The sequence below is a fragment of the Hemicordylus capensis genome, chromosome 1 (genome assembly GCF_027244095.1).
Source record: "Hemicordylus capensis ecotype Gifberg chromosome 1, rHemCap1.1.pri, whole genome shotgun sequence".
Taxonomy (NCBI): Eukaryota; Metazoa; Chordata; class Lepidosauria; order Squamata; family Cordylidae; genus Hemicordylus; species Hemicordylus capensis.
In genome coordinates this window covers 197660780-197681573 of record NC_069657.1, presented here as the reverse complement: position 1 = coordinate 197681573, position 20794 = coordinate 197660780, and the positions used below count along the sequence as shown (strand labels likewise).

Below are 20794 nucleotides of genomic sequence, written 5' to 3'. Positions count from 1 at the left end.
AATTCAGGGTACTTAAAATGCCCACATTGTGCCTGGAGATTCTACAGCTTACTTAAGAGAAGCTGTAATTTTCTCATGCTTATTATCCAGCAAATAATATATACTGGCCACAATCCAGCACAGCATTAGCTGTACTAAACCCACTGAAATCAGAGTGTTGGATTGTGGCCAGAAATCTTCTCCACTGCCATGAGACTGTCTGGATCATTTTCAGTAGTGTAGCTCAAGGAAATTGTTGTATTTACCCAAGATCCTCTGCAAACTATTGAGACTTTCCCTGGATGATTACATGATCACATGCATTTTGCATGAACAACAGCTTTGTTTAATTATCCCTAGATGCTGAGTTGATGGGGGATATTACTCAAAGTAGGCCCATTGAAATTAAAAGGACAAGTGAAGCATTGTGTAACTTGTCCTTTTAATTTCAATGGGACTACTTTGAGTAATTTTCCTCATTTTGCCAGCCAATATTTTCTTTCTTTCTCATTTTTAAAGGCATGTAAAAATCTAAACTCATAGAACTAGAAAGCTTCAACTGTTAAATGGCAATCAATCTGTAACAAAGTAGTGAAGGTGTATAAATAACTCAGTTGACAATGTCCTCCAAACAACTCTTCAGATTTAAATAATTCATTAAAAGCTCAGCAACGACCACAACATCCTTGACACACCAGGACAGCGACATTACAAGGCTTACTCTGTGATCAGTTCCTGTCGTCAATTACACCAGATAGGGGAAGGCACTGCAGGTTCTTTGGTCTACTGCAAGAGAAGACTGTATGCTTCATGCATGGAATTGTAATCCTTGGGCTATCTAACTGGCTAGCCTTGCACGTTATTAAATCAGTCTGACATTTCTATGCCAGGCATCTGCATCTAATTAAAAGCTGTAAAAGAACTCACTGTGGTAAATGTTTTTGTGAAAATGACAAGAAACCTAAAAGTCAGCAGCTTCAAACTATGCTCCTATCTTATGCTTTGTATGTAGAGGTTTGCCCCCATTCCATTCTGTGATCAAAGAGATGCTCCATTTGGACAAAGACCAAAGAGATGAGGCCGTAGCTCAGCAGCAGAGCACCTGCTTTGCATGCAGGTCCCAGGTTCAATCCCTGGCATCTCCAGGTGGGCCTGGGAAAGACTCCTCCCTGAAACCTTGGAGAGTCAGCGTGTAGACAATATTGGGCCAGATGGACCAATGGTCTGACTCAGTTAAAGGCAGCTTCCTACGTTCCCTGGCCACAAGGAACATGAACCATAATAGAATCATATTCAAAATTATTAACTGGTGTTTCTTATTTCCCTGAGATCTCTCTCTTAGGGATCTTAAAGCACGACGTGACTCATGACGGTGCCTTAGTTGCATTCTTTCCCCATTACTCTATGTTTGAATGCATGAATAGAAAATTAATGTACACACAAAACAATGGGAAACAGAATGGTGAAGAATTTTGTCCAAAATCACAAAAGCACTCATTGGCATGGACAGCTCTGTTAACTTTTAGTCCTGGCCCATGTCCAGTTCGAATGCCCAACACTATACTAATGCCATAAACTTCATAATCACTGTGTACTGCCTAGGAAGTACTCTAAATAGGCAGCAAGGCTAAAGTAATGATCCATACCGGGTGCCAAGATGTACTATAATAAATAATGTTAAGTATTAATTTAAATTTTATTACCTAATGTGTGTACTTTCCAAGAAAGTGAATTCTTTGTCCAGGGTTATTCTTCACATAAGAGTAGGCTGGACCTTCTATTTTATGCTTTTTACACCTCACAGCAATACATTAATGATCAAAAGGGCTGGGAACCATGAAAAACATCCAGGATCTAGAGGTTGAAGTATCCAGGAGCTGGTATATGAACCTATGCGTATTAGTTGCTTCACAAACAAGTAATTACTTCCTTGGTTTCTAGATAGCTGCAAGCTTAGTGCTAGAAACAATTCATCAGACACTACCAGATGATAACTCAATTTACCAATTTACCTGATGCTCAAGTGGGAACTATCCAGTAGCAAAAATAATTTTACACCAGAGTAAATGTCACACAAAATAACAATATATTTAATCCCAATACACTACTGGCATAGGGTTTACATAATCAGTACCAATAAAATGTTCTTCAATATAAGATCACAAAGAGGTGCACTGTATTCTAGATAGATAGATAGATAGATAGATAGATAGATAGATAGATAGATAAGGAACATATGCCAGCAAATAACTGGCCTCCTGAAATTTCATAATTTAAGTGGGAAAGAGTTAAGCACATACTTAAATATCTTGTATTGAAATCAATGGGGCTTAAAACTGCTTACTTTCACACAAATATGCCTGTATTTTTAAAGCAGTGGCATGAATAGAAAACATATTGTCAAAGATGAAACTGCAACCTTTTTGTTCTCATTTTTCTCTTGTAAGTATGGAGTACCTGTCAGCACTCCATTGTTAAAGGTGTGTGACACCAATCACATTCTGCTACTCTGAACAGGATACAGTGGTTAAACTTCTTCAAGTTAAATTTTCTGGAGGAAGGGTTAAACTGACTTGAAACTTCCCATGTTATAGCAGGTCTGCTTAAAGATTATCCATGTGAAATTTCAGACGAAGAAAGATGAAAAATGGCTGGGTTGCAATCCCTTGAAGTACAGCTCATTAAAAAATGGGTTAGATAGCTTCTTGTCAATTTTTGTTCAAAACATACTCATTTGGGGGAGTTTTCTCAGTATTGGGGCCTTTTTTTACTTACAGGGTCTGTTGTATTGATTCCGCCTCCAAGGAGAAGTGATGTAACACCAAAGAATCTTCTGCTTTTGCTTTTAAATTGTAAGCATAATCAAAGGCTAAATACGTTTTTTAAATGAAAAAAAAAATGAATGAATGGGCAGGCTAGCAGAGAGGTGCCAGAAAGTGATGCCCCCACCCCCGCTTCAGCCACAACTGGGGATGGGGGAGGCAGATTCCCACTACCATTTGGAGCTCTGAAATGCTCCATTTTTTTCTGAATGGAGTCGGAGAAATCAGACCCAAGCTAGGCTTTCCTAGGTCAGGATTCGATTATTCCCAGCATCCTCTGACCTGGCAAAATCAGACTATTTCCATCCTTCCCCAATCAAACTTTCCACTTGCCTATTGTTAACAGAACTTAAAAGTCAGTAACTAATAAAGGCAGAAGATTAACTTAACTATAGAAATAAGTCTTGTGGTAGATTGAACCAAATAAACTGAAGTATATGACTGAGGTGGATGGATGAGGTGAAAAGACAATAGAGGTGGCCCTCCTTATCCACAGGAGTTCCGTTCTCAGCTACAACCACGGATAACGGATCCACAGATAACAAGATCTTGAGGCAATGGGAATTGGGGGGTTAGGTTCCTGAAGGTGAAAAACAGCTAAAAATTGGCTAAAACTAGCAGAAATGAGAAATAAAGTGCCATACCTGTGGTGTTTTTGGTTAACCCATTCCTTGATCCAGGCCAGCTTTTGAATGGTGCTTTAGTTCAGGGATCCTCAACGTTGGGCCCCCAGATGTTCTTGGACTTCAGCTCCCATAATCCCCAGGCCCAGTGGCCTTTGGCTGTGGATTATGGGAGTTGAAGTCCAAGAACATCTGGGGGCCCAACGTTGAGGATCCCTGCTTTAGTTACATGGATTCCAGTCGTGGAGTAGACTGGAGGTTGGGCTAACAGTCGGCAGCAAGAGCACAGAAAGCAGACTGCCCTTGCCTCTCTGTAAATAATATCTATTTCAATAAACCTTTAATATTCCTGATCCTACTTCACTGTCTTGTCCTTGCATACCACAACTCTTTCCTCTAGATTCTATAGTACCGTGCTCTGCAGGTCTCCAACTGTCCAGTAATACCCCCCACACCCCCAATTTTGGCAATTTCCCCTAAATATCATGGGGAAATTGTGGCTCCTAGGCTTTTTTTAAAGAGCCACAAAATGACTCCTTCCAGGAAAATGGTGACCAGAAATGACCTCGGAGGTAATTTCCAGCCACCTAGGAACTGTGGATAGGTGAACCGCAGATAGGCAAATTCTTACTATTTTTTAATCACGTATAACAAGTCCGGTCTCCATTATCCGACCGCGGCTACACAAAAACGTGGGTGCCGGAACTGTGGGTGGCGATGGCCACCTGTACAAGGCCAGGCCTTCCATGCTACCACTCAGGATGACAGAGAACAAGCTGAGATGAAGGCTTTTTACTCTGAGGGAAACTGACCGAAGCAGGGGAAGAAAAAATTCTTTCTAGATGCACCAATCAAAGCATGGTAGCAGACAGCAAGGCCTAACCAGTTGCTAGCAGATCTAAATAGGAAGATTGTGACAGTTCTGAAAACAGAGATTAGGGGCACTATAACAATCAACAGAACGGCTAATTGGGGCAGAACAGGTAACTTTATACATCATGATTATTGTATGGAGGAGGTTTCATATCAATGCTATTCCAAGTGATGCTCATAATAGATCACATGGGTGGAAAGGGGGTTGTGGTCAAGAAAGGATGTAGCAGCAATAATGATATTAAATGAAACTTTTTCAAGTTGATAGGCCCAGAGGCCTTTCTTCTTTTCAGCAATGCAACACTGCAGCCAGAAAACATGAATATTAACTCCAAGTATGAGTAGTACCACCTGCTAAAGGTCTATAATCCAAACTGCTCCTATAGAGAACAGGTGGATGCACAAGGATCAGTGTCATGCCATACCTACCATGCAGCATACTGTCATAATCAGACACTGCCAAAACCCAATGATACCATGACAAGAGAGAAGTAGAAGGAGACAATAAAGAAAAGTTAGCAGAAGGGAATTATTCTGAATAAAGTGATCATACTCCTAACTAGTGTTCCCTCTAAAGCGCGCACATGTGCATGGCAGTATGTCACCAACCTATGAGCTGAGCGTAGTTGTTTGAGCTGGTGGTGTACTATATGGCTGCATAGCACCAGTACTTATAATGCTAGAGGTAAAGCAATGCAAGGTCGGGAGTCACAAATGGGGAGGTTCACAAACATAGTCAATGTTTCATAGGTAATGGCTTTTGTAGGAAATAGGACTTCCAAACCTCTGTTGCCAAAAAGAAACCTTGGTAGAGTGGTAAGGCCTATAAGTGTGGGGTGGAGTAGACAGTAGAGATGTGCATGGAACTGGCGGGGGGCATACCTTTAAGGGCGGGGACGGTGCCCTTACCCCTCCCACCATGTTTCCCCTGCCGGCACTCCATTTAAAGTCTCTATTGGGGCACATGCACCAGGTAGTACTTCCTTTTACTTCCGGCCGAGGAGGGCACCAAGGCAGCAGGGAGGTACCCCAAATAAATCTGCCTGTGGCATCATGGTCTGGTTTGAAAGTGAAGCCATTCTTTTTGGTACCAATTTGGTGCGGCTTAGGCATTTTATTATTTGCTAAAAGCAATGCTTGAGTCATCACATTTTTAAGGCCTACGTATTCATTTCTATATTACATTTATATTCTACCTTTCTTCAACAGAACTCAACATGGCATACATAGGGTTCCCAGGGGCTTTCCCAGATGCAGGCTTAATTGTGGGATTACGTAACGAATCATAGTTGCATAGAAGCCGCAGCCTGATACCGAAATAATAGCCATTCTGAGGGTGTTCTATAGGGCTACTTTGATGTGGTGCCCCCTCTGTTTCTTTTGAATTTCTCCCGTGGACCATTCATACCACTTGCTCCCGGGTCTTTCTCTGGCCAATGGCATTCTAGAGTAGGCAGGATGCTGCGCCTCCTATTATTCCTACCGCGCATGCGTGGTGTGCACTTCTAAAAACTTTCATTTCAATGAGTAAAAAAGCATTTTTAAAAAAAACTTGTCTTTAAGGGCTCTTCCACAAGATCACCCAGCTGGAACCCTCCCTCCATCCCTTCCCACTACACCTGCCCTCCTGGCTGCAAAGCAGCTGCAGAGGAGGTGGCACTGGCGAGAGTAAGCCAAGCCAGCCGGTTGGGAAGAGAAACACAATGGCAGGCATGTGGGTCCTTTTTAATTTCTCTTTTATTTCATTCCACTGCCACCACTACCCCGGTGGTCAGTGGTCTTGTGGAAGACCATCAGTTCAGCAAAGACAGTGGTCTCGCTGGTGTTCCGCAAGACCACCAAGCAAAAGAAAAAAGTCACTGCTCTATCACTATGGCCCCTCCATAAATCTCAGAAGAAACACTGGGGTACTTTGAAATATCCCAAGAAGCCGCCATAGGGAGTGGAACTTTTTAGCATGGAGACAATTGGGGCTAAGCTCCAATGAGCAAGGGGAAACCCGAATTGTATATGGAGTGCTCCCAATACCTCGCAGGGGCTTCCTGTGGTTAATCCCGCAATGTGCAAATGCACACCCACTACTCCTAGGGAACGTCAAAGTAAATTTGTCGGCTGGGAAATCCCCAGGAAGTCTCCCATTCAGGCACTGACTAGATCCAAACTTGGTTATTGTATCATGTGCCTTTACACCATAAACCTGGACTATAAACGTATCTTTCCAGCATTTTTTTAATTTCCAAACCCTCAGAAAAATATTTAGAAAAACAAATGTAGATACACACACACACTACTACTACTACTACTACTACTACTACTGAGTAGTAGTAGTAATAGTAGTAGTAATCCATCTGTTGAAATAGTTTTGTCATCAGTGACATGTGATAACAGGAGTGCATACTCAGTATCATACCTGTGATCAGTCACTATTGCTGGAGATAGAATGAAATCACTTTTGTCTGTTTTTCCATGTACAACCGATCCATAAGAAATAGCTAGGTGCTGTAAGAAAACTATTTTTACTACCTTCTTTTTGCCCCCTAATCAGTGTCAGTAACAATGACTGTGTACTTTTAAAAATTAAATTTTAAAAATCACCAGAAAGAGTGATAATACAATAACCATACTGCTTAGAAGAACATAGTCCTATGCAATAGTACAAGATTAAATCAGTATTCCAGTGTGGGATAAAAGGGATATTTGACATTCTTCAAATATCACCAACAAGAAGAATATCCCTTTTCTCCTTTGCATCTTGTCTATTAATGTATCTAATTGTGCTATTTCCAACATCTTCAATAATTATTCATATAGCATGGTGTAGTAGTTAGAGTGCTGGACTAGGACCAGGGAGACCCGAGAGCAAATCCCCATTCAGCCATGAAACTAGCTGGGTGACTCTGGGCCAGTAACTTCTCCCTCAGTCTAACCTACTTCACAGGGTTGTTGTGAGGAGAAACTCAAGTATGTAGTACACCGCTCTGGGCTCCTTGGAGGAAGAGCGGGATATAAATGTAATAAAATAATAATTATTATTATTATTATATATTGTTAGCAGAGTAGCTATTTCCCATTGTCTTACAAGAACTATCTTTGCTGTGACTAAAAGGTTTTCTATAAACAGTCTATCCAGTGGCTAGAATCACTTATCTAACCTGTTCAATAGTACTATGTTCCGGAAGCCATATAAGTTCTAAAACCAGTTAATTGAGATATTTTATCTAATATCTATAACCTATAACTTTCAATTCAAATATGACAGAAGTCTGCATGTCCAGACTGACATTTCCAACACAAAAATCTATTTGAGTGAAAGATGTTATTTGTGTCAGTGTCAAAGTGTAGTTCCTGAAGATCAAAACACACCGATGATTGTCTTACCCCACAATGAATATTGACCCAAAATTGTCAAGATGAAGATGAAATCCCAGGTACCCATTGCATATGCTGTCTTATAAAATTCCTGTTTGTTGTCAAACTCTATATCAAAGACAGAGCATCTTTATTCTCAAGTGAAGTGAAACTCAGATGCTTTAAGAAATGGAAACTCTCACGTGCTTTACTCTCTTTTCACCCCTTAACCAGAGCTAATGAGCAAAACAATTAACAGTGTACTGTTTATTGCTAAACCTACAATCTGATCCAAGAGCAAAATTACTCTGCCTATCAGCATCTGGAGACAATCACAGTTATGGCCCAGAATGATGAAATCATTAAAGGGGCTTCAAGATGGGAAAGAGGTTAGAATGATCAGGGTCACTGTCTGTCTCCAGGTTACCTGATGCTGTCTTTAGGTAAAGATATCTACTTCTGCCTACATCCTTTATGATTGGGTCTCCAGGAAAGATGATGGTATGAGAGGAGTCATCACATAAATACAAGCTATTTTTCATGGAAATTCAAACCACCAGGGAAAAAGTGAGGCAAAATAAATACTCATGATAATGTTAGGGTGCCATCTGTACTGTAGACTCCACCACAGGCCCTGTTTATAGAACCAGTGGCCCTGTGGTATCTGTTTAAAACCAAAAGCGCATGGAGGAAGTTCTTCATGGCAAGCCCATCATGTATAGTTCCTCACCACACAGATCTGCTGATTTCACTGCACCAGTTGTAGATTGCAGTGGTGTGTGAAATCCATGATGGTGATCAATGGCTGTGCACAGTGAGCAGCGGCACAAAGACAGCTAATTTCTTTCAGTTGGGATGTCGAATGACCACCATATTTGTGTGAACCAGCTGGGCCACAACATCATAATGCTGGAAGGTATGTGGCAGACCTCAGACTATGTGGCAGATCTCAAGTACACTGCAGATTCAAAGGAATACAGCAACACACAATTTAAGGAACCAAAAAGGCCATCTAGTCCAACCCTCAGCCACGTGCCCCTTCTCTTGCCCAGAAATCAGCCCATGCATTCCTGGCCACATTGTGGCACATGCAGGCAGACACCCGTGCAAGAGTAGAATTTTACATTACTATTGCCGTTTGGGGCTTCCCAAGAAGCCGAGAAGCACATGCTTCTGCCCCTACAATTTAAACATGACTCTGGAAATGTTAGCATTACCACTGATGTAATCTAATTTGGTAGAAGTTCATAGAAAAGACCTTTCAGCACTTCTCTCACATGGTGCAGGCTGGAGTAACCTTCCTGGCAACAATCTCTCCCTTCCCACTCCACACACACACACACACACCCCCCACAGAGTATTGTTCTGTCATCACCCATCTCTGCTGCCTCCTGGGTGGTTGATTGCACACAGAGGGATGATTGATTCCCCCCTTCCCTATCAATCAGCAGTGTCTGCAGCAGGCCTTTCAGCAACAGCCCTAGACACCAAAAGTGGGGAGAGGGAAGGGATGGAAAGGAAGGGGGCGAGGAGGACCCAGGCAGGTCCAGCGCACCATGCAGCATTCATTTCCTCTTCCTCCTCCGCTCCGGCACGTGTAACGTTTTGCAGGCACGAGAACCCAATGGAAACGTGTGGCCCTCGGGGCTATTATTATGTTGATAAGCGGCAAAGTGGCTCTCCTCCTCCTCCTCCTGACACACACCCGTAGAGAAAGCTCCCGCTCACACAGGCACAGATCGGCCAAGCCCGACACCTCTCGGCGTCACCGCTTTCTCCTCTGCAGGGAGTGCGGATTCCGATCTGCCAGTTTTATCTATTGCATTTATTAATATATAATTATAGAAGGCACGCTGGGGAGGGGAGGGGGGCTCAGAGGATCAAGGTCTTCCTGTCCAACGCACACAGCCAGTGTCAGCCAGCCCCTCCCTCCTCCCCCACCCCGCCCGCCGCCTCAATGAAGGTGCCGGTACCTTTTATCCAGGCAAGCGATCCACTCGTTGGAGGAGGAAGAATGGGAAGTGTGAGCAGCGACCATGTTTGCCCAGATCACCCAGGCGGCTACTGCTGCTGCTGTGCTGGTGGTGGTGTCGCTGCTGTGCTGGGTGGCTGCTCTGCTGTCCCCCTTTCCCCCGCTCCTGCACTAGAGCCGGCCTGCAGCGTCTTCCTCCCTGCCCCGAATGGGCTCTTCCAGCCTCCGGCTGCCTCCCCCGTCCCGTCTCTGTGCAGTAGGCAGAGCCACCTGGCTCATCAATCTCTGTCACCCTCCTCCCGCACCACAGACACACTACCCCGCGCCGCAAGTCTCGTGTGCTGGGTCTGCTCTGCTCCGAGCACTGCAGTCTCCCTTGGACACAATAGGCTAAATATAACCAGCCAGCCCTCGTGCGAGCCTTGCTGAAGTCAGCATCGACAATGAGCAGGCACTCTCGGCCCTGACTCTACTTTGGGGCAGGAAAAGGCGAGGTGACGAAGAAGGAAGAGGACCTCCTACCCATATGGCCCCCTTGTCCCCCGTCCCATCCACACCCCACGTTGGGCTGTAGCAGCCAGGCAGCTGGAGCACTAGGCCACCTGTCATCTAACAACAATAAAACGGTGCCAACAATATTAATCAGATTCTCAGAATATACCTCAGGATTTCACCCCAATATACAGGACTTAGAAGCTGATCATACATATATACATCCAATTGGAACCACTTGCTCCCAAGGGTTTCTGTCCACCCAACAAGGTCATCAGAGGGGGCTCTGCTCCATGTGGTAACATCGACATCAAGAGAGGATCAACTGTCGCAAGCAGGGCCTTCTCTGTTGTTGCCCCCAGGCTCTGGAATGCTCTCCCGGAAGTTTTTCACACCCGGCTTTTAGTTTGCTTCTCCTCCGGAGTGGAGGTGTGTGTTCACATATCAGCCGAATTTACCCCGAAGTTCCTGCGAGTTATTGGGGAGCATGTCACAACAATTTGGGTTTTTCATAGCTTGTTAGAGTGTAGCCTGATTTATATCTGAGGTTTTAAAAAATCCACTTTTTGCATTGTTTTGGGGGGGCGTCTTCGAACTCATAGTAAACCCACAGGAAAGCAGGAAAGCTCACTGTGGGTGTCCTTCTCTGGTGGTGTTGTTGATGATGATGATGATGATGCTTTTACCCTTTAGGGATTGCCAGTCTTCCTTTTCCAGCTGCTCTGTTTTGTTTTTATGGCTGTTTTTGGTGTTTTATGTTTTTATGTTTTTAATTGATTTTAATATTTTATGGAATTTTTGTAAACCACCTTGGGATAATTTTATGAAAGGTATACAAATCTAACAATCAATAAATCTAACAATCAATTATATTTCATTACACGGACAATAATTATCTATACAATACTCTTATAGTGTTCTGAGTACCATTGGTAGGACATTTCCTTCACCCCCACCCCTCTTCTTTTCAGTTACAACAGATTTAGAGGGTACTCAGCTATAAACATCCCAAAACAGGTAAGTATAAAAGCCAGAATGGAACAGAATAGGCCAGAATGACCCCTTAAAAATCAAAGAGGTTCTCCAAAAGAGAAGGATGTGTTTAAGACACCTGAGAACCTCAGAGGCACGATGCCTTTCAAAACAAAATCAGTTGCTGGGGCGCAAGAGCAGGAGAGAGGGCATACACATACCTCTTGCCTGTGGGATCCCCAGAGGCATCTGGTGGGCCACTGTGTGAAAAAGGATGCTGGACTAGATAAGCCTTGGGCCTGATCCAGCAGGGCTGTTCATATGAACAATATTTGAGAACTGAAGTATTTCCAGTATTATACTTTTATCAACCCTTTCACAGCTTGGGACAGCCTAGAATGACCATAGTGGCTCGCAATTGACATTTCATAAATGATTTGTTAGTCAAAACGGTAAAATAAAGTGTGCTGTCAAGTCGATTTTGATTCCTGGCATCCACAGAACCCTGTGATCTTCTTTGATAGAATACAGGAGGGGTTTACCATTGCCTCCTCCCGCACAGTATGAAATAATGCCTTTCAGCATCTGTTAAATACACATGTCAACAATAGCTTAGAAATGAAATCCATGCATCCATAATATTATTACATTATTAATCCAGCCACTGAAATCTGTCCAATATTTTAGTTTTATCAATCCCAGTAAGTGGTTTTTGTGGACGTTTTGTGGTTTGTTCTATCACTCCTATCTTATCTAATGAAACATGATCTTGGTCATTTTATATTGTTTGGAAATTGTCTTTCTTGGCTTTCCCCCTGGAATATCATGTTTTGGCTGTAATGAGTACTGGACTATGAATTTTATGGACATTTTGTGACTTTCTGAATCACTCACCTAGCTCATTGGGATGTGGTTTTGGTTGGTATGAATTGTTCCAAATTTGGTATTCCAGGTCTATTCTCCAGAATACCAACTATTGCCCAGAATGGGTACTGAAATATTTTGTTGGCTCCTTCATCATTCTCCACCTAGACCTGTGTGGTGTGTGGATATAACTGTGCTTGATGCCTTAGAACCAGACATTCTAACATATAGATATGGGGAAATGAAATGAAATATATGAAATCTCTGTTCTGAGCTTTTCTGGGTTGTTCCAGGTCATTCTGTGAAAGGGTTAATAAAAGTATTATAATAGTGATTCTAGTCTAGGTTATTCTAAGTTCACCTGAAGAAATAAGCTCTACAATCTCAAAGGGAAGTCAGATCTTATGAACTGTGTGAATGATTCCCCAGCAATGGAGCTGGTAAGAGCATGTAGTTGAACTGGGTAGAGCGCTGCAGGTTAGCATAAAGAACCCAAAGCAAGTTGATGGATATTCAGGGCAAACAAACAATTCTCTTGTGTGCACTGAATTCTAGGTATGCACAAAGGTTCATTCAGGTTACATTCAGACTCGGGAGCAAGAGTTGGACACACGTGAGCCTTTTAGACAACTTTCAGTTTTTTAAAAAATGCACAGTTTTCAGTTTTTTAAAAAATGGCTATGTATCTATCTTCTACACAGAGAGAGAGAGAGAGAGAAATAGGAGACAACATTATACAATGCTAGCTTTACAATTCATAGTTATAACAGCAAAATATTCTTCAGCCTCTGCCCCACATTGTCAAAACCATATCCCAGTTCACTTTTTCTCCAAATGACAATAAAGAAATGGCATTTATTTTGAAAAACCTTTACCTAAATATTGGCCTTGCTTAAGTTTGTATAACTTGTAATTGTTTCTGTTATTGCTACATCTGATTTAGTGCATAACTTACTTACATTTGGTATATGTACGTCCTTCCACTTTTCAGTAAAAAAAAGGGGGTGGGGGAAGCAGTTATAGTCTTAAAGACATCCATTGCATTTGTTATAGCCTCGATTTTCAAAAAGGGATCTGTAGGGCACCGGGAAACTACAGGCTAGTTAGCTTAACTTCTGTGCCAGTAAATGGATCAAAAGCATACTTAAGGACAAAATTGTTAAACATATAAGAACAGGCTTTGCTGAAGGAGAACCAGCATGGCTGGTTACCTCACCAACCTTTTGGAGTTCTTTGAGAGTGTCACCAGGCATGTGGATAAGGTGATCCAATTGACATAGTATACTTTGACTTTCAAAAAGCTTTCAACAAAGTTCATCATAAAAGACTCTTGAGTAAATTTAGCAGTCATGGAATAAGGGGACATGTGTGCATTGGTAACTGGCTGAAGGACAGGAAACAGAGGGTAGGAATAAATGGACAGTTTTCACAGAAGTGGGGCGCCCCTCTCTATACTGAGACAAGTGCTGTGTTCCCTCTAAGGTGTGCACATGTGCGTGTGCACACAAGTTTTTTTATATCCACTCAGTTAATTTTAAATCCTGCTCAGGCTGAATCAGGAAGACCCCCTCTGAATGCAGATGTGCGCGCACACTGTCTGGATACTGCTACCCAGAACAAAACTTATGCCTCACACAGATGGAAAAATAAAATAGATACACCACTGGACAAGTGCTCCTTAACTTGTTCATAAATGATCTAGAAGTTGGGATAAGCAGCAAAGTGGCTGAATTTGCAGATGATACTAAACTAATTAGGGTACTGGGATCCAAAACAGATTGTGAGGAACAGCAAAAAGATCTCTCCAAACTGGGTGAGTGTGTGACAAAATGGCACATGTGGTTCAGTGTAAGCAAGTGTAAAGTGATCTATAGTGGGGCAAAAAAAACCCAGCTTCACATATACACTGATGGGGTCTGAGCTGTTAGTGACTGACCAGGAGAAACTTCTTGGTGTCATGGTGGACAGCTCATTGAAAATGTTGACTCAGTGTGTGGCAGCTGTGAAAAAGGCAAATTCCATGCTAGGGATCATTCGGAAGGGGATTGAAAGTAAAAATGCTTATATTATAATGCCCATATACTTACTTTACTTTATTAAATTTACGGTCATAGACCAAAACATACAGCATAAAACCTCATGAACAATAAAACATGCAAGTTATAAATACATAGATCTTCTGCAACTAATAATAATATAACAGAATTTAGCTGTAACATACGATACTACTTCATCCAAATCCTACAGAAGAAATTTTACAAGAGCCTCATCAGATGACCCCCCCCACACACACACACACTGTGTATCAATGGGGAAATCAGTCGTTGTCTAACTTCATGATAGAGCTTACAGTGGAGCAAAATATGATCTCTAGTTTCTATATCACCACAAGAACATTTTCTATCTTGAACAAGGAGCTGCTGATATCTCCCTACTAAAAGAGCTGAAGGAATTGCATTAAAGCTCACTCTCGAAAAGGCCACGTATATTTATTAATGGCTATTGAATAAAAATAGCCAGCCAGGGCAAACCTTTCTCTCGTTTTTTAGTGGTAAATAATAATTATCATAATCTAAGATGTCTGCTGGCATCCTCTCTTTCGTTTCAAATATCTGCTGATGCTCCAGGAGATTCAACACCTCTACAGGCTTGAAAAGAGCCGAGGTCGAACAAAAGGATCGTTCTATAAGGGACTGCATCAGATTTAAAGAGTCAATCTCCTTCTCCAAACTGAGTTGAGAAACTGATTGAAGAAATGGAAGCCAGTCAGGATCATTAATTGTCAATGAAGAGAGCAACCTTGGCATAGATTCCAGAACTTTAACTTTCAGAGAATTATTTAAACTATCGTCCTTTCTGATATTCCCATTATCAGAAGGATCATTGGTTTCAATTATTCCTGGAGTATTGTAGATGTCAGATGTCGTTGTAATGGTAGATACTTCTAATTAAGAAATTAGATTCCTCGAGTTCCCAGTTCAGCGGTTGCTCAACATCAGGATTTCTAGCTGACTGTCTCCTGGAAAGTAACTATATTCTGAGTGTGTTTCTCAAGTAATTTAAGAGTTATGTTAGTTCTCCCTACATTAGGCTCAGATTCAGTTCTTCAGGATTTGCTCAACTCCCTCAAAGGTAAGGAGTGGCTGTTCTCCAGATCTGAATCCAAGGATTCTGTAAAGACTCTTCTAGGAAAAATATCCAAGTCAGCTAAAAAATGCCGCATATGCAGAAGTGAGATAGGAATTAAAGCATTTTCAAAGAAAAGCTTCAAAATTAAAACAGAGGAATCACGTGCGGGTGGCTTGATGTAGAATTTTAAATCCACAGCATTCGGTTGAAAATTTAGAAGTTGAGCAAGAGACTTTTTAATACTGTTTTTGGAACCCCAACGCTGATAATTTAGGTTGTTCTGAAAAATCATTATTAAAATTTGCTTAGGTTGATAAACTTTAGATACATGTGCTGAAGACATTCCTCTAGTATAGACAGGAAGGTGAGGTTGAAACAGACTGAAATCTTGAATATGATGATTGTAAGCAGGTCTGTGTACCTTGGTCAGCTGCCAACAAAGGTTTATTATCCATTTTGTCATTGGCATTAGATGAAAGAAGTTTATTAACACCTATCATGATAATATCTAATTTTGCTAGAATGGCAGATAAACGTTGAAATAAATATAGTAGAGTTTCTGTGGTTAAAGCAGACATTTTCAAATATCATCCATTAAACCTTTATCCTGCAGGAGATCATCCTTATGAGAAGGGGGAGTATTAGCAGCATTTTTACATGAACTTAAAGAAACTTCAGACATTAAGGAAGACAAAAAAAGAAGAATCTCTCTGTTGAAAATCTACTATAGGTGGTAATACCTTATCAAAATTTTCCCCCTTGTGTACATTCATTTTATCACAGCATAATGGGGTTTTCAGAAATCTTGCAGAGTCATTATTTACTTCAAGTGTGTTAGCTTGAGAGTCTTGAAAGACAAAGGAATCAATTTTTGTTTGTATTTGAGTAGACAAATGATAATTATTCTTTTTAGCCTTACCCTTTTTCACAGGCCCATATACAAATGTATGGTATGGCCACATTTGAAGTACTTCTATAATTAAGGACATTGTAGAACTGGTCTGGAAAAGGTGCAGAAGAGGGGGCAACCAAGATGATCAGGGGCCTGGAGTACCTTCCTCATGAGGCAAGGCTACCTCATGATGCATCTGTTTTTTGTTTGGAAAAGAGGCGACAGTGGAGAGATATGATAGAAGTGTATAATATTATGCTTGGAGTAGAGAGAGAGAAATTTCCCTCCCTTTCTCTCAACACTAGAAACTGAAGTCACTCCATGATTTCATAGTCACCCCATGAAACTGAAGGCCAGGAAATTTAGGGCCAACAAAAGGAAGTACTTTTTCACACAGCACATAATTAATCTATGCTATGGAATTCTCTGCCAGGGGATGTGGTGATGGTCACTAGCTTGGATGGCTTTAAAGTGGGCTTAGACAAATTCATGGAGGACAGGTCTATCAATGGTTACTAGTCTGGTGGCTATAGGCTAGGGGTGTGCAATTCGGGATTTTGGGTGATTCGGCTCGGACGCAAACCGAATCACCCCTGTTCTGTTTTGTGCCCGAATCTGGGTCACCCGAATCACCCTTGATTCGGTTAGGATTTGGATTTAATCCGAATCTGAATCTGAATCAATTCGGGGGGTAAAAAGGGGCCCAGGGGCAAAGTTTTGGGGTGGGGTGGTAGTGCCCAATGGGTAGAGTCTACCACCCCAATTTCAGGGGGATTGGGCAAAATCCTGATTTTTGGTGAATTTTTAAAGTTTTAGTGACTTTGGGGCAGTTCGGGGGCATAGCATGGGATCTGGGCAAAAGGAGTGGGGTGGGGTGGTAGTGCCTAATGGGTGCAGGCTACCACCCCAATTTCAGGGGGATTGGGCAAAGGGCTGATTTTTGGTAAATTTCTGAAAATTTCATGTCTTTGGGGCAGATTGGGGCATAAGTGAAAGTGGGGTCATGAGAGTTGTTGAATTGAAAAAAATCTCATTTGCTATGATAGAATGAGAATTCACACCTCAGAAAAAACTTCTGAGGTGTGAATTCTCATTCTATCATAGCAAATGAGATTTTTTTCAATTCAACAACTCTCATGACCCCACTTTCACTTTTTCACACTTTCCTTTACTATGAATAATATGAGGAAGTAATCAGTTTAGCACACTTCACCTTATGAAGACAAACCTCATACAAATAAATTCACCATAATTCACCCCTCTGCCCAATCACTCTTAAATTGGGGATGGGTGGTAGCCTCCACCCATTAGGCACTATCTACCAGCCCACCCCACTCCTTTGGGGCAGATCCACTTTCTGCCCCCAATCTGCCCCAAAGACACCCAACCTTCAAAAATTCTCAAAAAATCAGCCCTCTGCCCAATCCCCCTGAAATTGGGGTGGTAGCCTCCACCCATTAGGCACTACCACCCCACCCCACTATTTTGGGGCAGATCCACTTTCTGCCCCCAAACTGCCCCAAAGTCACTAAAACTTCAAAAATTCTCAAAAAATCAGCCCTTTGTCCAAACCCCCTGAAATTGGGGTGGTAGCCTCCACCCATTAGGCACTACCACCCCACCCCACTATTCTGCCCCAGGCCCCACTTTCTGCCCCAATATGCCCCAATCTGCCCCAAAGACATGAAAATTTCAGAAATTTACCAAAAATCAGCCCTTTGCCCAATCCCCCTGAAATTGGGGTGGTAGCCTGCACCCATTAGGCACTACCACCCCACCCCACTACTTTTGCCCAGATCCCATGCTATGCCCCCGAACTTCCCCAAAGTCACTAAAACTTTAAAAAATCACCAAAAATCAACCGTGAAACCAATCACCCGAATTTTTCATGCCCAAAATTCGGGTGATTCGGCTCATGCCCGAAAAATATCGGGGGACATCGGGGGTGATTCGGTTCGGCCCCGAATCACCCGAAATTGTTCATTTCGGGCACAGATCGTTCTGTGCCCAAAATTTTTTGCACATCCCTACTATAGGCCACCTCCAGCCTCAGAACCAAAATGTCTCTAAATGCCAGTTGCAGTGAAGCAACAGCAGTAGAAAGGGCATGCCCTCATCTCCTGTCTGTGGGCTTCTCAGAGGCATTTTGTGGGCCACTGTGTGAAACAGGATGCTGGACTAGATAGGCCCTGGGCTTTATCCAGCAGGGTTGTTCTTAGGTTCCTATCTAGTAAGAACATGCATGGTTTGTAAGATCTCAGCTCATTTTTTTACTCCACAGGTGGGCATCCTCAACACATGCAAATAGGTGTCCTTTAGTTGGCCAGCCATTTGCTGTAAGTATGAAGAATAATGGTTTGTTTGTTTTTTGTTAACATTTTTGTTGATGGATGGTCTTCGACAGTTAATTTGTCTTCATTGAGTAGATTTCCCAAACACTTCCTGCAGGCAGTCAGAGTTGCAAGGAGATTGCATGGGACCATTCAATAATATGAGACATAAAAGCATGAATATAGTATTGACTCCCTGGTTTCTGAGGTCAAGGAAACCAATGGACATGTTAACATGACTGTCAAATAGATTGTAATCAATGCAGACATAAATAAAAGTTTCAACAAAAGCTTTATTTTGCACATTTCATACATTACTGTAGAATGTGGAGCCATATACATATTAAAAAATTGAAGTTTTAGTAAACATTTACATACTTTATTAGGGAAGAAAGGAAAGGAAAGATTGTGCCATCAAGTTGGTGTCAACTCCTGGCGATCCCAGAGCCATGTGGTTTTCTTGGTAGAATACAGGACGAGTTTACCATTGCCTCCTCCTGTGCAGTATGAGATGATGCCTTCCTATATCGTTGCTGCCCAATATAGGTGCTTCCCATAGTCTGAGAAACATACCATCAGGTATTTGATCTGACCGCCTCTTGCTCTCTAGGCAAGTTGCTTTCCTGCTGCACCATTAGGTAGCTTTACTTTACATAATTTATTAGGAATCAGTTACTCTGGGATAAAAAAACCTTCAGATTAAGAGAAGAGTTAAAGATCATAAAAATTTACTTATGTATCAGAAAAGCATGGAAATAGTAAAAGAAGGAGCGCACCTGAACATAGGAAGATGCCTTATACCAAGTCAGACCCCCTGTTCCATCTAGCTCAATACTGTATTGTCTATATACTGACAACCACTCTCCAAGGTTTCAAGGAGGGGGTCTTTCCCAACCCTACCTGGAAATGTCAGGGATTGAATGTGACACGTTCTGCATGAAAAACAGATGCTCTACCAAATTACATGCCATATTAGTGGTAAACACATTCCACATCCCACCCTCTCACATATTTTGGGTGCTTACTTCAGCATCCATGCATCCATTCTTTCCCTTGGTCTTTCTGTAACAATCTCGGGGGGGGGGGAGTTGAGAGAACTGAGCAAGTTAAGCCCTCATGGTTTCCACTTCCATTTGAAGAATCAGTTACACAGACCTCAATCATACTATAGATGTATTGTCTAGTTTGATGATACTAGGGATTTTTCTGAAATGTCTTCTCTCTGAATTTCCGCACAGATATAAGGATTCCAAATTACCTGCTCCTGATTGCAGAACAGCACCAAATTAGATCTCTGACTTGCCCCCCAGCTTGGTATTTGTAAAGATCATTTCATGTGCAGCATTAGCTCTTGGTTTCAGTAAAGTGTACAGTATGTGAAATGTAAAGTATGTGTCTACGACTGAATTGTGAACAGATTGGGAGTGGATAGATCAGGTTCAGGTCTGCATGGAGTAGATTCTGTCTTGGATTCTATTTCTTTATTTTAAAATGCGGTTATGCACATGTCTATCTTGTCCTTTTAATTTCAGTGAGACTTCTTCAAATATATTTTGTTGGGATGTCTAAATTTGATAGTGATATTTGTATGATTCTTCAAACTTGGCTTTCTACTTTCCTTAATTAAAAAAAATACATGCACAACATATTTAAATAGCACAATACTGAAACAGATGTAAAGTTTGTATGGTATAAACTTGCCTGTGTGCTTATTGACATAGCATTTAAATTTCAAGTACCATCCTTGAAATCTCATGCAAAAATCACACTGATTTTAAAACAAACACTTGTTCTGAATTCAAAATATCAATGGAAGAAGTAAGAAGTAACACTAAGCAGAGACACAGGGAAAGCTCTGCTAACTGGACAAAGAAGCACCTTTTAAGTTTTATATTTATCAGCGAGGAGAGCAACTGTCCCTATTCAGCCCAACATAACCTCTTTCCAAATTGCTGTTTTCTTTTTTTGGACTGCGAGCCCCTTGGGCCCGGGCTCAGATGCTCTGTTGCACGTCACAGTCCTTTACACAGGAGTTTTTGTAAATGTGCAACCAGACGCAAAATATGCAGTTGCGAAAAAGAAAAAGTGCAATTCTAAAACAACATTTGTGTAATTAAAAATTCAAGTCATGTGAAAGTTGTATTGTGTTAGATGATGTAAAAAGTGACTGACAACAATGAGAAAAACAAGGTGAGTAGTCCAGGTTCCTCTAGAACCCAGACTCTGGTCGAGTATACCTATTTCTCCTTCTCCTGTCAAAGACACTGCCCTTATATGCCACTGCTACTCTCCCAGAGTCTTCACCTGTATATATGACACTCTTCTGCAATAGTGCTGTCAAATGCCCAGTTCTGAGCATTTTCTCTCTCTATGTAGGCTTTTAAATGCCACAGAATGTGACTCTAGGCATCTCAAACTATGTGTGCACAGATGAGGAAAATGCATAGGTATGTGTTGCATGCTATGGGCACAAATTGCACTTTGTCTTGAACTTTCCT

The 20794-nt window shown here is 41.8% G+C and overlaps 1 protein-coding gene and 1 long non-coding RNA gene across 5 annotated transcripts in view; one reads left to right on the top strand and one right to left on the bottom strand.

The window, feature by feature from the left end:
- Positions 1-9972, bottom strand: part of RAPGEF4 (Rap guanine nucleotide exchange factor 4) — a 247792-nt gene extending 237820 nt beyond the window's left edge. Inside the window, exon 1 of one of the 4 annotated variants that reach the window (XR_008310598.1) lies at positions 9619-9972. Coding sequence is in view for 3 of the 4 variants with exons in the window: in XM_053266590.1 (XP_053122565.1) it covers positions 9619-9683 (65 nt within the window). In the remaining variant the exon portion in view is untranslated. The remainder of the gene's footprint in view (positions 1-9618) is intronic. The other 3 variants (XM_053266590.1, XM_053266585.1, XM_053266600.1) reach the window with 3 other exon arrangements.
- On the top strand, positions 4150-19684 carry LOC128332184 (uncharacterized). The gene is made up of 4 exons (XR_008310608.1): positions 4150-4407; positions 15688-15804; positions 18248-18302; positions 19535-19684. It is a non-coding gene; the product is annotated as an uncharacterized LOC128332184 (long non-coding RNA).
- The last annotated feature ends 1110 nt before the right edge of the window (positions 19685-20794 follow it).